The sequence below is a fragment of the Prinia subflava genome, chromosome 1 (assembly GCF_021018805.1).
Source record: "Prinia subflava isolate CZ2003 ecotype Zambia chromosome 1, Cam_Psub_1.2, whole genome shotgun sequence".
NCBI lineage: Eukaryota > Metazoa > Chordata > Aves > Passeriformes > Cisticolidae > Prinia > Prinia subflava.
The window spans coordinates 151361027-151379337 of NC_086247.1; the positions used below are offsets into that span (position 1 = coordinate 151361027).

An 18311-nucleotide genomic window follows, 5' to 3' on the forward strand; every position below is an offset into this window, starting at 1 on the left:
GGAGGCAGGAGAGCTGGGTCCGTTGTTTTCAAGCTTTTTATGTTTTAATTTTTTTTTTAATTCTTTTTTTTTTTTAACTCTTGCACCTTAATCTCTCACATCCCTTCTTTGACAGACCGCGAGGGTGGAGAGGGGCTTGATTTCCATTACGCAGTTCCTGAATACGCCGTAGCGCAATGTTCAGCTGACAGCTCTTCCCACACACCTAAACCCCAGACCCGTCTGGGTCGGAATTTTTTTTTCCCCCCACTCCACCCTTCGTTTGAACTTTTGGGGAGGGAGGGAATCACGTGGGGAGGGTCATTTTTGGTTTATATATCCCAGGAGCCTGGTAGCACAGACCAGTTCGCCTCACGTATCCATGAGGCACAGCTGGCCCTTCGGACCACAGCCATAACCCTGGCGCGGTGGGAAGGTGACGGATGGACGGACGGACGGACGGGTGGGAATGGCTGTGACAGTGCAATAGAGACGAGCATCCGCTGCTAGACAACTCCTCTGAGGTGACTCTTGGTTTGCCCGAAGTCAGGAGGGAAGGACAGACGGACAGACGCCCTTTGTTCACACGGACGGCGAGAGCTTCCCCACACGCAGCCCTGCCTAGAGACACGGAACCACGACGGGAGTTGGTTGGGTTGAACTTACGAAGGAAGAAAATAATAATTTTTAAAAAAAGGAGAAAAGAAAAAATAGGAATAAGAACAACCTCTGTAGCATGGAACTTGAAGGAAATGAATGAAACCCCAAGCACTTGCCTCAAAACTAGTTTCTCATGCCTGGTGTTTGGCTCTGTATTATTTTACGGCATTCAGTATCGGTTGCCCAAACATGCCAAGTTAGGAGTGTATTGGTGGCTCTACAAGTGTGAACAAACTAAACGAAGCACTTTATTCTGTATAGATTAAGGGAAGGCGGGGAGGGGAGGGGAAGCTTGGATGCTTTTCGGAAGCATCTTAAGTAATGTTCTAGGAAACGTATTATTATTATTATTATTACTTTTTTTTTTATGACCATGTGTAATCAATATATGTTTATCTTTAACTCCAAGTACAGCAGTTACTCTCTTTGGGATGGTGTGAGGAGGGGGAGGCTGAGATGGTTGGATTAGTCCATCCCCTTGGGGCCAACTGAGGCAAGTCATTGTCTACCGCAGGAACGGGCGAGTCTTGCTTCATGGATGGTCCCGTTGGCCAACGTCCAGGAGGTCCCAAGAAGTTCATCAAAGCCACCTCCCAGGGCACAGCTCCCAGTCAGACATGCCCATCCCGAGCCATCTTCTGCCTGGGGGTGCTGGGGCTGCTCTCTGTGCTGCCCACAAGCGCGACGAGTCACGGTAGGGAGGCTGGTTTGGGTTGTCCCTCGAGGCCAGCTCCTTGGCCATGCTTTGAAATCTGCTTTTGGCCTCTCACCAAGGCACGTTGGGGCTCGCTGAGCTCTGGAATTGGTGAGAGGTCAGAATTGGGCCTTTCCACTGCGTTCTCCCAGTCTGGAAGTGTTATGACTGTTACCAAAGAGGTTGCAAGTGGAAGGACTGAATCAATAAACGATTTGTCTTTTATAAAAGAAAACCAAAAGCTCCACCACTTTCTTTGTTACCTTAATTTTGCTTTATCTTTTTCTTCCCGATTTTTTTTCCCCTTTTCTTTTAAAAGGGTTTTTTTCAGGCAACTGTGTAAGCAGCCAGTGATGGGGAGGATGAGGAATGGAATGTTGACTGCTGCCACTGCTTTGTGTGTATAGGCTCTGTGTTGGGTTTGGTGGGAGGTGTGTGCGTGTGTGTGTGAGACAGCTTGACTGCTGTGGGGCCAACAAAAAGGCTTTTCAGGGAAGGGTGATGAGTGGATAGAAGAAGGAATTTGGTGCTCACAGCCCTGGAGTAAGGACTGAGTACCTGGTCCTACTGGCTCCATCAGGTCGGTGTGAACTCTGAGTAGGGGCTGTAAGATCTCCTCTTCTTGGCAGTGGAGAGAAACCAAGGAGGACACCCAAAAGTACCCAGTGCCCTTATTAATTTAGAATGGAGCATGGGGAATGTTGCCAACAACATCAGCATGGATTTTGGGAAGATAATGGAAGAAGAGACAGTTTTCCCTCAGCCTCTGGATGCAGTCCTTGCCACTGTCATTATCTGTAGGGGGACCTCTGCCACTGAAGCTGTTGCATCTGAGCCAGGAAAACATCAGGCAGCAGGAAGGCATGAAGTTTCTCTGAGCATTCCTGGTGGCATTTCTAATCTGTGATGGCCTTTAAACCGGCACAGCCTCTTGGAGATGTGGAGGAACATCCCCAGGCCCCACTTTCACTTGGTGATGTCCAGCTTTGCCTCCTTCCTCGGACTAACATGTGCTGAGATTTGCCTCTTGCTGCTCAAGCAATGGGATATTTCAAGTTCTTCTGGGTCTTTTTATACAACAGCTAATTTTCCTTTTACCATTTCGTGCCCTGTGCCAGTGGTGGCTTCTCCACAGCTTTATAATGGATGTGAAGCACACATGAGCACCAAACTCCAGTTTATTGGAAATATCTTGAGTCCTTATCAGGGACCGCACCACAACAACTCATGGAAGATTAGCAGCATTCTCCTGCTGGCTTTAAAAAGCCCAGAATTCCTCCAGGAGAGCCAAGAAATGTGGCAGGAGGTGAGTGGGGATTAAAGCTCTTAATTATTAGGATAATCAACAACTTTCCAGCCTGCATTCAGCAAGAAGAGCTGAAGCAAAGGTCACGGAATCACAGAATCATTAGGGCTGGAAAATACCTTCACGATCATTGAGTCAACCTTGGACCAATCCACACCTTGTCAGCCAGACCAGAGCCCTGAGTGCAACTTCCACTCAATCCTTAAACACTTCCAAGGATGGTGTTGCTGGGGGCAGGAGGTGGGATCCTGACACTGCAATAAATGCTTTTAAAAATGATTATTCTATGCAGGGATTAATTTTTAATTTTTTTTTCTTAATTTTCCTTTTTTTCTTTTGTGCCAGAAGCTATTTGAGAGATTCATCTTTAATTATCTTGGGAATTGTCTACATGAATTTCTGCAGAACTAGGCAGAAGGTGTTTATTTCTTTTCCGTGTGTTTTTCACACATTTGATTGTTTCAAAGATTTTTGTTCCCTTTTTTTTTTTAAGCTACTTTGTGACAGCCAGTCACCTTGGATTTCTTTTTCTTCTGAAATATTTCATTACTGTTCTAATGTGATTGCCCTCTAAGGACCTTATCCTGTAACTTCCTAAATCCTTCAAATGAAACCAGGACAAGTCTCTGGTTCCTTTACTTCCCTTGAATTCTTTTTCCTTCCAAAAATGTTTTAGTTCCATCACAGCTGCATTTTGATCTAGATGAATCAGCCAGGTATCATTTGTGATACCAGAATTTTCATGCTACTTTGAGGCAATTATTTTGCAAGGTTTGTATTTGTTCTTTTTTTTAAAAAAAAATTATTGATTATCACCCCTGTAAATGGTACAATGACATCACAGAATCATAAAATTGTTAAGGTTTGAAAAGACCTTTAATTTCATAGAGTCCAGCCACCAACCCAGCACCACCACCACGTTCACCACTGAACCATGTCCCTGAGTGCCAATTCCACAAGTTTTTTGAACACTTCCAGGGATGGTGACTCCACCACTGCAACTCCACTGCCTCTTCCAGTGCTTTAAAATCCTTTCTGTTAAAAAAACTCATCCTGATATCCAATCTAAACCTCCCCTGGCACAACCTGAGGCTGTCTCCTCTCACCCTGTCAGTGTAGGCATCCAGCTTCCTTCAAGTCCTGGGTAAACTCCTAGTTGTGGTATCCATGGGGAAGAGCTGTAAGGATACAGATTCTAAAATTTCAGCTCTCAAATGGAGGAAAAGAACAAGAAAAGATGGGTTTCTCCATGGGGCTGTTTTGCTGCCTGTGTCCATCACAACTTGTGCCCAGTCCTTGTCTTTGGTTTCTGTGAAGGATCAGTTTCAGCTCTTATCAGTGTGCAAACACAGGGTATTTCTTTTGGAATAGTCACATTTATTTTTAAATAAACCACTGGTCAATGGTGTGGGCATCAGGAGATTTCTGCTCTTACAGATCTTTTTTCCTGCTGCCTGTACAGTCATGCCTCTATCAAAACATTGTTATTGACAACTTAAAATAAATATGCATTTTTCCTCAGTCAGAAGCTCTCTTTGAACCAAACACATTGGAGATCTCCTTAGCAAAGTAAAATACTCTTAAAAAAACAGTCTGAACATTAAAAATAAGAGAAACAGCAAAAATAGAAAACCTTTCTGTAAAAAACAGCCTTTGTCCATCTGTGGGTGAGGACATTGTGATCTGTGATTGAGGATGAGGAGCCCAAAAGGCTGGAGATGACCACACTTAGCATCCCCTGTGCATCTCTCTCCCTTTCCCACCCTACAATTTCCATGACCCCTCCCTTCCTGAGACTCAGCTCCCCGCCTCTCATCACCCCAAAGCCAAGGTGGAGGAAAAGAACAAAGATTATTTGCTTTTCATTACAACTCCCAAGGTGCTTCTGCTGCTCACACGATCTTTTCTTTTAACTGTCTCATCCCAACAACCCTCTTCACTCAGGAACTCTTTAAATTCTGTCAGGTCTCTCCTGTACCACTTCACTTTAACCCTTCCTTCTCCTCTCCAAAGAACACTGTGCTCACAGACACCTTAGGCTGGGAAATACTTTGTAGATGCCTTTCCCTGGGGAATGTCATCTTAGTCCCCACTTCCTGCATCCTCTGTTTGTTGGAGGTTGAAAAGATGGGGAAAAACATGGAGACAGAAGTTTAAAAATGTATCATCTATTTGTCCCGTCTCCTGAGACTGGAATAACTATTTTTTCTGTGCTTCTAAGTCTTCCCCTGCTCCTTGCAGGCTCCAGATCCCCTCTCCAGTTACCTTGTGAGCACCTTCGAGTTCCCAGAGGTTTCCTGGATACTCCCCCCTCTTTCCCACTTATCCAAAAGAGTACCAATCACAGATGCAATGTCCTGGGCAGTGTCCAGATGCCACATCTCTGATCAGCATCTCCCCACCTCCCCCCATCCCCCTTGGAAAGAAGACCACTCCAGCCTGGCTACATCTTGGTGAGGCGCAGCACGTTGAGGCGCACGGGGAGGAACGTGGCACCGGAGGCGTACTGGATCTCCCGGAGGACCCCTTCCCACTTCTTCTGCTCCTCATCATACCTGGGGAGAGGCAGATGGACACTTAATGGTGAGGAAAGGTCTCCCCTCCCTCCCTCCAGCTGCCCTCCACAGCGGTGGGAGCCCCGGTGCCTTGTGTGACACCCCTCAGGAGTTATTTGGCATGGGGACTTTCAGCCCTGGCGAGCTCTGGTTTGGGGGACGTGGATATCAGCACGTGGTCTTGCAGGGAAGGGGATATTTTTTCTTCTGGGAATTGGGTTGATGGCACCAAGGTGGAATATCCATGGTAAAGGACAGCAAGATCCTGCTGAGGGTGCCAGAGCACTGACGTGAGGGACAGGAGCAGCCAAGGCTGCATTAGCAGCTGTCACTAGGTGCTTTCTGCCCACTCCTCTTGCATGTGAGGCTATCTGCTTCTCAGCCAAGCCTATCTGCTTCCTAGCCAAGCCTATCTGCTTCCTAGCCAAGCTTATCTGCTTCCCAGCCCAGGCACTGGCTGTTCCCAGGGAGAGGAAGCATCACAGATGCTGCTCCACACCAAAGAGGAGGCTGGAACCAGCTCCAGGCAAAATGTCAACGCACAGCAAAGCCAAAGGAGCAAGTTTTCCCTGGTCTGTTGCTGTGTGAGGCTGGGAGAGATCACTGAAGTGCCTGTGTGCCCTCCAGCACAGCACAGGGCAAACTTCCCAGACATCCTGTGCTGAGCCTGCAGCCTCGTGCTGGGGTGACAGCCTCCATCTCACACTGACAGCACAAAAAAAAGACAGAAATTGTCCATTTCATTGATGCCTTCAGTTTTAGCTTTCATATTTTTCAGACTCTCGACAGCATTGGTATGTAACTCTGAACTTCATATTAAGTGTTAGCAAGTTCTCTGCACAGCTTAGACAAAACAATCCTTTTCCAGCCCAAGAACCAAGGACACCATTGCAGCTTCAGGCCCAAAAAGTGCAAACAACAGTGGGAGAGCAATCTGAGAGGATGGGACTTCATGACCTGAAGCTGTAACTGGACAATTAACCCCAATATGTCAATGGACCAAAACTCACAAAAATGTGAAAACTCATTGTCCATCTTGGGTGCATCTTGGGTAGAGCCACGGGCAGGCTCTTGTACTGCCCAAGGTGTATCCTTTGAAGGCCTTTCTAATAAATACCTACTTTATTCCTTTAACACAGTCCAGCCTCTGTTCCAGGTAGCCTCTCCAGGCATCATCATCACTGACATCCCTCCCATGCCCCCCTGGACAGCCCTGGGGAGGGTGGTCACCTCCAGACATCGTTCAGCTCCGTTGGCACCAGCTCTCCCGACTCCGTCTCCACCGTGGCAAAGCCCCCGAGCAGGTAGAGCACCCCGGACAGGCTGACCAGGCTGACAGAGCTGCGCTCCTGAGGGAACTCCGTGAAGGTGTCCCACCTGCCACAACAAGAGAGGGGACAAGTTAGAGCATCCTGGCCACCCCCATGCTGAGGATGGCCTCAAATCAGGACTCAGCAGCTGAGCTCAACTGGTGACTGATCCAGTCGTGCAGGTCTAGGTGGGATGGGACCATACCTTGGTTGTTTTTAGGGAAACTGTTCCCATCATCGTTGTTCAATTTTGTTTTTCTTTGAGTACATGGACCAGTATGTCCCAGTGCTGGGACTGCAGCTGCAAGAGCCACCCAGACTCTGAGGGTTTATTGTGTTGGGTGAAGCTGCCAGGGAACCCAAGGATGGCACAAAGTGGGTGAAACCACTTTGAGGATGAGCCTGAGATGATCCACAGCTCAGCCCCAGTGACTTTGGTGACACCCAGCTCTCTGAGGAACCATAGAACCCTAGAATGGCTTGGGTTGGAAGGGACCTTTAAGATTATCCACTTCCAACTCCCCTGCCATGGGCATACAAACTGGAGGAACTGACATGAGGAGTCACAAACAGCCTCCAGAAAGGTTGGAAGTTGCTGAACGTGCACCTGCCCCTACTCCTCGTGCAAGCCCAGCTCAGGACATACTTGTTGCTGGCGATGTCGTAGACCTCCACCGAGCTGGTCAAGCCAGAGTCTGTCACACCAGCTGCCACGTAGATTTTGTCCTTGTGCACGGTGGCTCCGAACAAGGAGCGGGCCGTTTTCATGGGAGCCACTTCCTTCCACTCGAACTTGGCTGGGTTGTAGACACACATCTTCTTCAGGCACTTCCTGGAGGAAAACGAGAAGGGAAAGGAGCCTCGAGGGCCTGCCAAGGGGTGGGTTTGCACTGCAGGGTGTCTGCTGGGAGGATTTTGCTCCTTCACATTGGCATGAGTGGGGGAACACACCCCTTTTTTTGGGGGTACACCCAAGGGTGTCCATGCCTGGGGTCACCACTCGTGTGTGTAACACATCCCCTCCTGCTGTGCCCACTTTGGATAGGAGCCCTGAGAGCTCAGCTTGGTGCTTACACACCTGGATACAGGTCCAGGCAGCCAACAGCCCCTCAGGACTTCTGACAGCCATCAAGGCATTGTTTTATTGCTCCTGATCCACTGTGACCCTGCAAAATATCCTCGGAGACGTTCCTGTGGCCAGGTGGGCAGTGTGAGGTGTGAAATGCACGCACGTTCACACCTTTCAGACCAAAACCCTTCCCAGGCAGGACCAGCCCTTGCTGGATTGTGGAATGTTTGCTCTGCAAACAGCCACATTTGTGCCCTGCAAGGCAGCCACTGTGCTGGTCCTGAGAAAGGCTTTTCCTGCTGAGCTCCTCTCCTGCAGGAGAGCAGGATGGGGTCAGGGTGGATGAGGTTTCGCCCTCCTGTTGCAAATACATGTCTGGATTTGACCATGGTGACCACCCTGTTCCACAAGTCCAAGACAGGAGACCCTAAAAGTGAAGGGCTTCTTGCTCTTCAGTGCCTCTCCCAACCTGTGTGACATTTATTTCTTTGTGAGCAAAGGGGATCACAGAATGGTTTGATTTGGAAGGATCTTTAAAGATCATCTCATTCCGACCCCCATGGGCAGGGCCACCTTGCACTGGAACAGTTTCCCTTAAAGCCCTCTCCAGCCTGCCTAGGGATGGGGCAATCCATTCTCTCTCCTGTAAGGACACTGCCATCTTCCTGATGTCCCTGTTGGCCTCCTAAGGTTTTGGAAAGGGCTGCAAGCACAAAGGTGAGTGTGGAGGGAAGGATCCACATCTCCCATCCCATCCAGCCCTCCCTGAACCAGGCTGAGGAGGTATCAACTCTGCACTCCCACTGCTTTGGGGAACTGCCTCCTGGATTTTCTCTTTCTTTTTGACTTACTTGTCACTTCCTTTGCCCCCGATGACGTAGACAAGGTCCTTGTGTGACACCACTGCGTGGCCATAGACTGCGTAGGGAAGGGGATCGGCCTCGCCCCACTTGAAGGACCTGGGTCAGAGAGAGAAGGGAAGCAAAAGGATTTGTAACTTGCTGGGTGACACCTAGAGGAGTTGGCATTCCCCAGACCTAGAGGTGGGCACAGGGTTGGGCTCAGTCTCAGAAACACAAGGTCTGCAATGAGACAGGCTCAGACAGTAAATGATGTGATCTTAAAAGGGGGTGACAGTGAAATAAGCAGGATATTTATGCTAATATCCATTATTTTCTTGAGGTCTTCAGGTAGGTATAGGGAGCAATAAGGACCCCTTGAGCCTCCTTTTCTCCAAGCTGAGCCCCCTCAGTTCTTTCAGCTGCTCCTGGTGCTCCAGACCCTCCCTCAGCTCTGTTCCCTGCTCGGGGCTCACTCGAGCCCCTCAATGTCCTTCTTGTCTGGAGGGGCCCAAAAGTGGACACAGGATTTGAGGTGCAGCCTCACAGCATCCAGCACAAAGGAAGAAACCTTTCCCTGGTCCTGCTGATACATCCAAGATGCCACCAGCCTTCTTGGCCACCTGGGCACACGGCTGGCTCATGTTCAGTCACTGTCAAGCAGGATAATACCAACCAAACAAAACCAGAGATAAAGTGGTGCTGATCACATCTCTACCAGCTTTAAACTGATACTCAAACCACCCCCGAGAACCTAGTGGGGGCAGACAAATTCTTTCCCAGAGTCTGCAAGGGCAGATAAATGCCCCACTCTGTGGGAATGGAACTGGTTTCAAATCTCTGCCCATAAAACAGGCTTGGAAGCACACACATCTAAATATAGACCAAGCAAAGGCTTGTTGATGTCTGCTGCTCTGGCTCTTTGGGGCAGAGAGCAGCAGGCTTTGGAAGTTTCTGTCCCCTGAGAGAAGAACAGGATGGTGCCTTTTAATAAAGCTCAGGAGCCAGCATGGGTCAGAGCCCATTGTCCAAAAATAATCAGATATTAAGCCTGATATCAATCAGCACGAGCCATTCTGTGACACATCTGAAAACTTTAAAAACAAGCTTTTCTGTTCAAACCTATTTTGGTGAGACCACAGTGAATGTCACTGAACCTTTAATCAATGGGCAAGAGCAGAAGATTCAGCAGTAGAAAAAAAAAACCTCTGTACACATCTCACATGAACATCTAATATCTACTAATATCAGATAACAAAAAATCCCCATAAATGCTTCCCTCTCCAGGAGGCTCAATAAAGGGAGCAGCTGGAGAGAGACAGCTCAGAGCCCCAGGGCACAGCTCAGGCAGTCCCAGCAGCCCAATACAGAGTTCCAGCCCTTCTCCCAGACCTTTTGAGCCCTGGAGGGCTGGAGCCACTTTGCATGGCAGCTGCTCCACCTCCTCCTCCAAGCCCCCTCCCAGCCCACTGAACACTCACAGCCGGTCGTAGCACAGCACCGAGTCCAAGGTCTTCTCTCCCTCCTTCAGTTCCTTCCCTCCAACCACAAAAATCGAGTTTTCCGCCTCACCCAGGCCGAAGAGGCAGCGAGGGGAGGGCAGGGGGGGCATCCCCAGCCAGTCTGCATCCAGATGGTCGTACTGGAAGGGAAAATATGGTCACTGGGGTGGGCCTGTTTGTCCAGCAAGAGTCAGGGGACAGAGGTGGAGGACTGAGGGAGCTGGGAGTGTTCAGCCTGGAGAAAAGGAGACTCAGGGTGACCTCATCACTCTCCACAACTCCCTGAAAGGTGGCTGTGGTCGGGGGGGGTTTGGTGTCTTTCTCCAGGCAACAACTGACAGAAGGAGAGGACTCAGCCTCAAACTGCACCAAGGGAAATAACTATAAGGTAGGATATTGGGAAGAAGTTTTACACAGAGAGAGTAATAAAGTACTGGAATGGCCTGCCTGGGGAGGTGGTGGAATCACCATCCCTGGATGTGTTTAAACAAAGACTGGATGTGGCACTGGTGCCATGGATTAGTTGAGGTGTTAGGGCTGGGTTGGACTGGATGATCCTGGAGGTCTCTTCCAGGCTGGTCATTCTGTGATTCTGTGACAAAGTCTGTTCCCCTGTGCAGCCTGGTCACCCCAGCAGCACCCCCTGCAATGTTCCTGCAGCTGTGCCTTTGTCACCTGGAGCAGGATGGGAGATCTGGGTGCAAACCCAAGTCAGGTATTGTATATAAACCTTTTATGGCAGGGCATAGGAGCAGAGATGGGTCTGCAGCAACATGTTCTGCTCTATCCATCAGAGCCTGGACTTGATAGAATCACACCAAAGTTGGAAAACACCTCTGAGGTCTTTGGATCCAAAGTCATCTCTTTGTCAATTCCATGGCACTGAGTGCCACATCAGGTCATTTCCTGAACACCTCCAGGGATGGTGACTCCACCACTTCCCTGGGCAGCCCATCTCAAAGCCTGACCACCTTTTCAGTAAAAAAAATTCTCCATGATGTCCAACCTGAACCTCCCTCGGTGCAGCTTGAGGCCTTGTCCTCTCACCCTGTCACTGGTTGCCTGGGAGGAGAGGCCATTCCCCGTCCCCTCTCCCTTCAGGGAGCTGTAGAGTGAAAAGCTCTCTCCTGAGTCTCCTCTTCTAACCTGGAACTTGGAGCAAGCTTGGTCAAGTTTGGGTGAAAGACTCCCTTGCTGGACTAATAACAGATTGCTCCTGGGACTGGAAGAATGGAAGAATTTCAGTCCTAGAAATTTTCCTGAACTCTTTCATGCATAGAACACCTCACAGTATTTCATCATGGTATTTTTTATCTCTGCCAGGTAACAGATAAAGTGTGCCAGACCCATCTGACAGATGAGCAAGCTGCTGGATCACATCACCAAATCCTTGGACATCTGTAAATCAAGGCATTGCCTCATCTCCCACCCAGAAAAAAAAAAATTAAAAAAAATCTTAGACTGGAGACCGAGCACTGTGGCTTAATGGGAACTAGGGAAAAAATAATGTAGCTTGATAGAGGAGGGAGGGCTGTCTTGCAGCCAGTTTTGTGGGGCTGCAGGATGAAGCTGTAACGCAGCACTGCCTGCAGCATTGTTTGCCATGGGCTCAGGCCAAGGAGCTTCAGACTGATGGGTTGGCTCCAAAGACTCGGCCTCAGCTGGGTGCCTGTGGTTTTTGTCTCTTTGTAAGCTGTGGTCCACACATGTGTTATTTATAGTGCAACCCTGAGCAGTCCAGTCATCGGGATAGTTCCTGCTTCTTGATGGATTCTGCATTGTTTTCGAGCCATAAATCTTGCAAGTGACAAAGGAAGGAGACCCTTTTCCACCCGAAATGTCAATGGAATCATTCTGCTCCTGCCAAAATCTGCAAGGCCCTTGGGATTTATCAGCATTTTTATATTTTGCTGCCTGTCCTTAAATCTAAATTATCCCTGACCTGATGGCCCTGGCTCCGGCAGGGGGAATGTGAAATTTGGGAGGATAGAAAGAGTCAGAAGGTGTAGGGAGCTGTGGCACAGTGGCTTGTCATAGAGCTGCATGTCTAAATATGTAGAGCTGAAAAAAAGGGCTCAAAACCTCTCTTGCTCATACACCAATGGTGAGCCACATAATGACACTGATGTAATAAATCAAACATTTGAAAACTGATTGCACTCTCCAGTCCCAGGGTTTGTCTGATTCTCCCAAGCACAAGTGACATGGTGACGTGTGACAAGACCCTTCTTGTGGGGAAGAGCTAAAACTGGCCCCAAGATGCCCAAGGCATTTGCCACTGAGTCAAAATGGGAGCTGAATAGGGAATTTTTGCTGTTTGCAGCTTGGAACCACAGGGTACTTTGGGGGAAAGGACCACCAAAGGTTTTTCATCCAACCCACATATTCAAAGGGGCACAGATTTGGGGTGAGAGCAGTTTCCCAGGGCTTTGTGCAGTCAAATATTAAATGTTTTCAAGGATGCTGCCCCACTGCAAGTGTTCAAGGCCAAGTTGGATGGAGCTCTGGGCAACCTGGTCTAGTGGAAGGTGTCCCTGTTCATGACAGGGGTTTGGAACAAGGTATCTTCAAGGTCCCTCTCAACCCAGGCCATTCTATGATTCTGTGAAGGTTCTGTGACCTCTCTGGACCCTGCTCCACCTCTGCTGGGAAGATTGATCTTTAGGCACAGGTTTGGGCTGGATGCATCACCCTGCTCTTCCCAGGTAACTGCTGAGGCTGGCCACACCTCTGTCACCATGGATTGTCCAGTGTGAAAGGTTTATCTCAAACAAGACACCCTCAGCTCTTCCTCAGCTTTCCCACTCCCTCCTGCTTTATGGGGCTGGGGTTTTTTCCTTCTCATTCCCTGGACTTCACCTGACCTGCACATCCCCCTGCCCCCTTTCCAGGTGAGGACAAGCATGGTCCCTGCATGGTGTGCAGCCCTACAGATGAGGGCAATGAGTCAAGGGAGGGATCAGGGCTCTAAGCTTGGCAACCACCCTCATTTTATCCTTTCTGCCTGGAGATGTTATTGTTTTCCCCAGAAGATGTGAGCCCAGGACACGTTATTGTTTCTTTCCAGAAGACTTGAGCCATGGAGAGGAACAAAAAAGGGATTTCTGGGTATGGGAGGAAGAATAGAGGATTTACTGGATTCCTCAGGGTCAGCAGGAAGGGTAGGCGCCTTGCATTAGCTATCCAGAGGGAAAGAAATCTGGGCTGCAGCCCAGGCTGGGGCTCAGATTGCCTGCACAGCTCAATCCAGTCACAACTTGGTCACTGCTGGGTTAGAGCAGCCACTTTCCCTGAGGAGGATCCTCAATAGCTCCTCATGGTGGTTTCCCCCTCACAGGATGGGAATGGCTGAGGCAGAGACTGAGCTGGACCAAGCCCATCTCCAGGGGCAGGAACAGCACAAGGAATGGGACACATGTTGGAGGCAGGGACAGGCCCTGTGTCCTTGGGGTGTTTGCTCTGTGGCTGCTCCTTTTTTGGCACCTGGCAGTGTCACCCTTGGGTCTTCCTGGGGTTCACAACCAGTGAAGACAGGGGATGCAAAGCAGAACCTGGGTCTGATGCCACAAACCTCCCAGTTTGTGAAAATTATGGCAGCCAGGTCTGGGCCAAATTCACTGTTCTAAACAATCCTCTCTTCAGGATTTGGATCAGGAAGGCTCATTCCTATTTCCTACTCCTTCAAACCTTCTTCCTCACCTACTACAACCACCCCTCAGTGGCATCTGCCTTAAAAATAAAGGGAGAAGCATCTCCAGTAAAGCAATCCAGATCATTCTCCTTTGTTTACAACTTTAACATCACATGACAACAAATACTATGGGCTTTGCTTGGAAGCTAAAGCTCGGTGATGCTCCAAAGAAATAAAAGAAAGATAAAGGCAGTACCTGTAGGAAGTAGGAGCTCATGGGATCCTCTTTGTTGTCCTCGTTGTAGTACAGTCCTCCAACAATGAAGATCTGATTCTCTTTGGTCACCAGACTGATGTGGTTCTTTGGGATTTGAGTTGACAGGGAGGCAAAATAGCACTCGTTGGCGTTGGGGTCGTAGGCCACTGCTCCGCTGTCGCTCACCATGAAAATAAGGTCCTGGAGGAACATCCCAAAGCGCATCGTGTCATTCAAGATCCCAGGCAGAGCATCCTCCTCTGTATCCTCCCCTTCATCTACTGCTCCATTGACAACGTTCTCCTTTGCTTGATTCTCGCTGTTCTTCTTCACTTTCTTCTTCTTCACCACGGTGAATTTGCCTTTCTGGGCGTCCTTCACCATCTGCAGCTTCTTGAGCAGCTCCGGGCTGGCCTTGACGGCGGCGTGCTTCTCCACGTGCTCCCTGATGTAGTCGTCGGGCATGAGGCGGAAGCGGATGCTTTCGAAGATGACAGGCAGGGCCTTCTGCCGGCCCTCGCGGTCCTTGGCCCCCACCCACTTCATCACCACCTCAAAGACGCTCTCCTCCTTCTCCACGTTGAGGGAGTCGCTGGAGATGATGGCAATGAGCTCGTCGGGGGAGAGCTGGTAGAACTCCTCGTCGCGGGAGACCAGCGCGAAGCGGTCGCAGATGAAGTCGCGTGCGGCCACGGCCAGCCGCGCGCAGTCCAGCATCAGCCCCAGCCGGAAAATGGCCAGGCAGTTGCTCAGGCAGAGCCTCTTCTGCAGGAAGGACACGCACACGGTGAAGATGGAGGGGATCTGGAACATGTTGGCCACGGAGAAGATGTCCTGCACGTTCTGCTCGGTGATCTCCAGCTCGGAGGTGTAGATGTAGTGGAGGATCTTGCCCATGACATCCGGATCGACGTCCTCCAAGCTGATCTCCCTCTTCTTGCTCTCTTCCATGTCTGAGAGGAACATGGCCCGGAAATAGGGGCTGCAGGCTGCCAGCACCAGCCGATGGCAGGGAAACTCTTTCCCTTTGACTTTCAAGACACAGTCCAGAAACTTGTTGTGGTCCAACATGTCTTTGAGCCCGTCCTGGAGAAGAGTTTGCTGGTAGAGACGCAATTCTTCCACTTGGTCAAGAGGCAAACCCATGGTGACGAGTAACCGCTCGTTCTTTGCCCCTGTCCTCCTTTTATGGATAAAGATTGGTGGCTATACCTACACCTGAGTACAGAAACTTGCTCAAAGCAGAGCTGACAGCCTCCAGACCGCCGGCACACCGGGGATGTGGAACGCTCGCTGCGCTCCCAGCTGTCTGTGCACTTCAGCCTCCAGCGCGGGGCTTTATATATAGACACAGCTCTGCAGAGCTTAAGGCATCCATACTGCAGCATGTGTAAGCCGATCACCCTTTAATATGACACACTGGACAAGGAGGAAGGGAGGGGGCCGGGGGAACAGCTGTAATTCCAGCCCCGGTAATTCAGGAAGGGTCTGTCAGCTCGTGAGTCACCGCGGGGGGAGCGGGAGCGTTCGCTGCTGTGACACCACGGGGGATGTGTGTGACCCACGGGCTTGGGAAGAGGCCTCTGGGTGAGTCCAACAGCCCAATCTGCCTTTGGGGTCATGGGCAAGGCTGGGACTTCCTCCTGACGATGCTAAATGGGCTGCTCTGAAAGTGCTGGACCTTTAGCTGGGCTAAAAATAGACCGTGAAGTCAAAGCTGGAAAGATTTGCTAAGGGAGGGTCTTGTGTGGGCTTTGTGGCATCCCCAGCTCCAGCCACCTCCCACCCAGGGCTGCTTTGGGGCACAGGTTTGTCCTTTATTCTCCTCTAGAGTCACTTTCCGGGGGTCTGGAAGTGGGTGGGAAATGGAGATAGAGCTGTTTATTTACAGCCCTGTATGGGATACGAGATTTATGCTGGAAGTTCCTTTAAAATTCTCACCAAAGCAGGAGATTTGAGGACTGAGGTAGAGGGATGGCTCTTTTTCCCTGCAGTAGGTGGTGGAGTCACCATCCCTGGAGGTGTTCAGGAAAGACTGGACGTGGCACTCAGGGCCATGGTCTGGTTCAGTCATAGGTTGGAGTCAATCCCAGAGCTCTTTTCCAGCCTTGCTGATTCTGTGGCTCTGTCATACATAAATGGGCCACAGTGGCACAGTCTCTGGGCACCTTGGCACCAATAAATCCATCCTTTCCAGACCCTGGTGACAGAGAGGGTGTCTGAGGGAGATTAGAAGAAAAGGAAATGCAATGGTGGGCTTCAACTCACAGATCAAGACATCTGAACACAAATACCTTGTAGTAAATTGAAGGTCTTCTGCTCAGGCTTTCTGGTTCATCACCCCCATGACGAAGTCTAGAGCCACAGCAGGACAACCTGCCTGGCCTGGAGCTGATGCTGCAGAGTGTCTGAACTCTCCAGCAGCTCTTGTGTCCTGCTTGCCCACCCACGGATGTCTAGGCAGTCCCCTGGGCCCTCAAATGACCAGTCCAGGTCCAGCTATTCCCACAGAGCTCACAAAGAAGCAAATTAGTTTTGACAGACATGGGTGAGCAGAGTAGCTCTAATTATTTATAGCCATAGTAAAACTTGTGCATGAATCTGTTTTATCTCTTACTGTGGACCCCCTGGGCTGTCTGACACTCAGCGATGGCACAGATTTAATTAACGATTTAATTAAGTCTGTGAAAAAATATTAGCCATTATTCTTGGTGTATTTGAAGCCACATAACCCCTTACTCTGGTAGGGATGTATCTATAAAAATTGCCATGATGGTTATCTCCAGAAGAGGGAAGGAGCTACACCAGTATGAAGCCCTTCTGTGCTGGTGTGGTTCCAGCAGCATCTGGGAAGTACCAATATAGCAGGGGAATAATCACAAGCTGTTTTCAGAGCTCACATCATAATCTCTTCTGTGCTGCTCATCTGTGACGGGATCAAGCCCTGAGTGCTGATCTTTGAACTGGGTCTAACTTCAGGAGTCTTTGCTCCCTGACATCTGGAAACCCCCACCCTCCCCTCTGCTCCCTCTGCATTAGTTCTGTGCCATCCCAGGTTTAATCCTGTGTTGTTGTGCCACCAGCTGGGATTTCCCCCCTCCCTCTGCCTCTAATCTCCCTTGAGCTCTGCGTTGTTTTCCTTTTCGTTGTGCTGCCATCTGAGTTTTGCCTCCTCACGCCCCACCCCATGAGGTGCCACTGCTAAAACGCAGCTACAGCCCATCCTTTAGAGCAGCTCTGGGACCTGGTGGGTCTCTGGCATCTCCCAGGTTGGTGGCCCACCCAGGGAAAGGGCGCTGTGCTGGTCCCAATCCTGCCCTGGGGGCTCCATGGCTTTGCCCAGCAGCTGGAGCAGCTCCAAGGCTTGGACCTGACACAGCCACAGCCAGGGATTTCCAATGAGCAGTCACTGAGTGTGTCCCCAGTGGGCAATAATCCCCCAGGACATGGGAGAGGGTGGATGTCCTGGCTTTGAATGGGAGAGTTAATTTTCCTCCTACAGTGCTGTGGTTTTCCTGGTTTAGGATGAGGATAGGGTTGATAACTCACCCATGTTTTGGCTCTTGCTGAGTCGTTCTCACCCCGAGTCAAGGATTTCCCACGTCTCACACTCTGCCAGTGAGGAGCTGCTCCAAAAGCTGGGCAGCAGCGTGGCCAGGAGGGCTGACCTGAACTGGCCAGAGGGATATTCCATACCACAGAACATCATTCCCAGGATACAGCTGTGGAAATTACCCAGGGGGGAACCAATTTGCTGTTTGGGATTCAGGCTGGGCATCAGTCAGTGGCTGATGAGCAATTGTGTTCTGCATCAATTGTTTCTCTTGGGTTCTGTTGCTGTTTCTCCTCTTATTGGCATTATTATTATCATCATTATGTTTTGTTTTAAATGTTAAACTGTTCTTATCTCAACAGATTTACCTGTTTACCTTTTCTTTCTGATTCTCCTCCTTATGGGGTGACGGGGAGTGACTGAGTGAGAAACTCGTGGGATTAAACCACGACAGTGAGGAGACACAGACACATCCTAAAGGGATGCAGCATTGCAGGATCACTCCCATCCATAAAAAATGTTGGAACAAAAAGGATGGATGAAGGAATTTTAGCCACGTCAGGCTGAACAAGAAAGCATCCAGTGTAGGGCTATTAACTGGGATTTGTAATTACAATAAAAAATTGCTTTTCTTGGCTTCTTGGCAGAGTTATATGAAGGGGCAGGCAATAACCAGAGCAGATGAGATGCTCTTTTCCAGAGGGATGAGCAGTGGATAAATCCCATCCTACAGAGGCATTCAGTGAGGCTGAGGGTGTCCTGTGCAAGGCTGAGTTGCCTGGGACAGCACCAGGGTGCTCCTGGCCCACCAGACCTCCTGGGCTCATCAGAGCAGCAAAAGCTGAAGGGATAACTCCTGGAAAAGGAGGGCAAAGCCCAAATTCTCCCATGAACTGTCTCTAACAGAGCACTGGCTGGGTTGGTGTCTAAGATTAGCTCCTTCTGGCAGCTTCAGCA

General features: G+C 49.8%; 1 protein-coding gene across 1 annotated transcript; it reads right to left on the reverse strand.

Moving 5' to 3' along the window:
• Positions 1-1708: 1708 nt before the first annotated feature.
• Positions 1709-15089, reverse strand: KLHL40 (kelch like family member 40). The gene is made up of 6 exons (XM_063416992.1): positions 13802-15089; positions 9894-10054; positions 8425-8532; positions 7151-7336; positions 6425-6571; positions 1709-5194 (listed from the first exon to the last, which is right to left on the reverse strand). Exons 1-6 carry the CDS (start codon positions 14945-14947, stop codon positions 5083-5085), a joined length of 1860 nt encoding a protein of 619 aa, XP_063273062.1. The 5' UTR covers positions 14948-15089; the 3' UTR covers positions 1709-5082.
• Positions 15090-18311: the final 3222 nt, after the last annotated feature.

What these genes read in the sequence shown, in the direction of transcription:
- KLHL40 (XM_063416992.1), bottom strand. Translation starts at nt 14,947, where the DNA reads ATGGGTTTGCCTCTTGACCAAGTGGAAGAATTGCGTCTCTACCAGCAA. An exon ending in GTGCTGTGCTACGACCGGCT is followed by an intron (nt 8,533 to 9,893) that starts GTGAGTGTTCAG and finishes TCTCTGACCCAG; the next exon opens with GTCCTTCAAGTGGGGCGAGG. An exon ending in GGGGGCAAAGGAAGTGACAA is followed by an intron (nt 7,337 to 8,424) that starts GTAAGTCAAAAA and finishes GTTTTCCTCCAG; the next exon opens with GAAGTGCCTGAAGAAGATGT.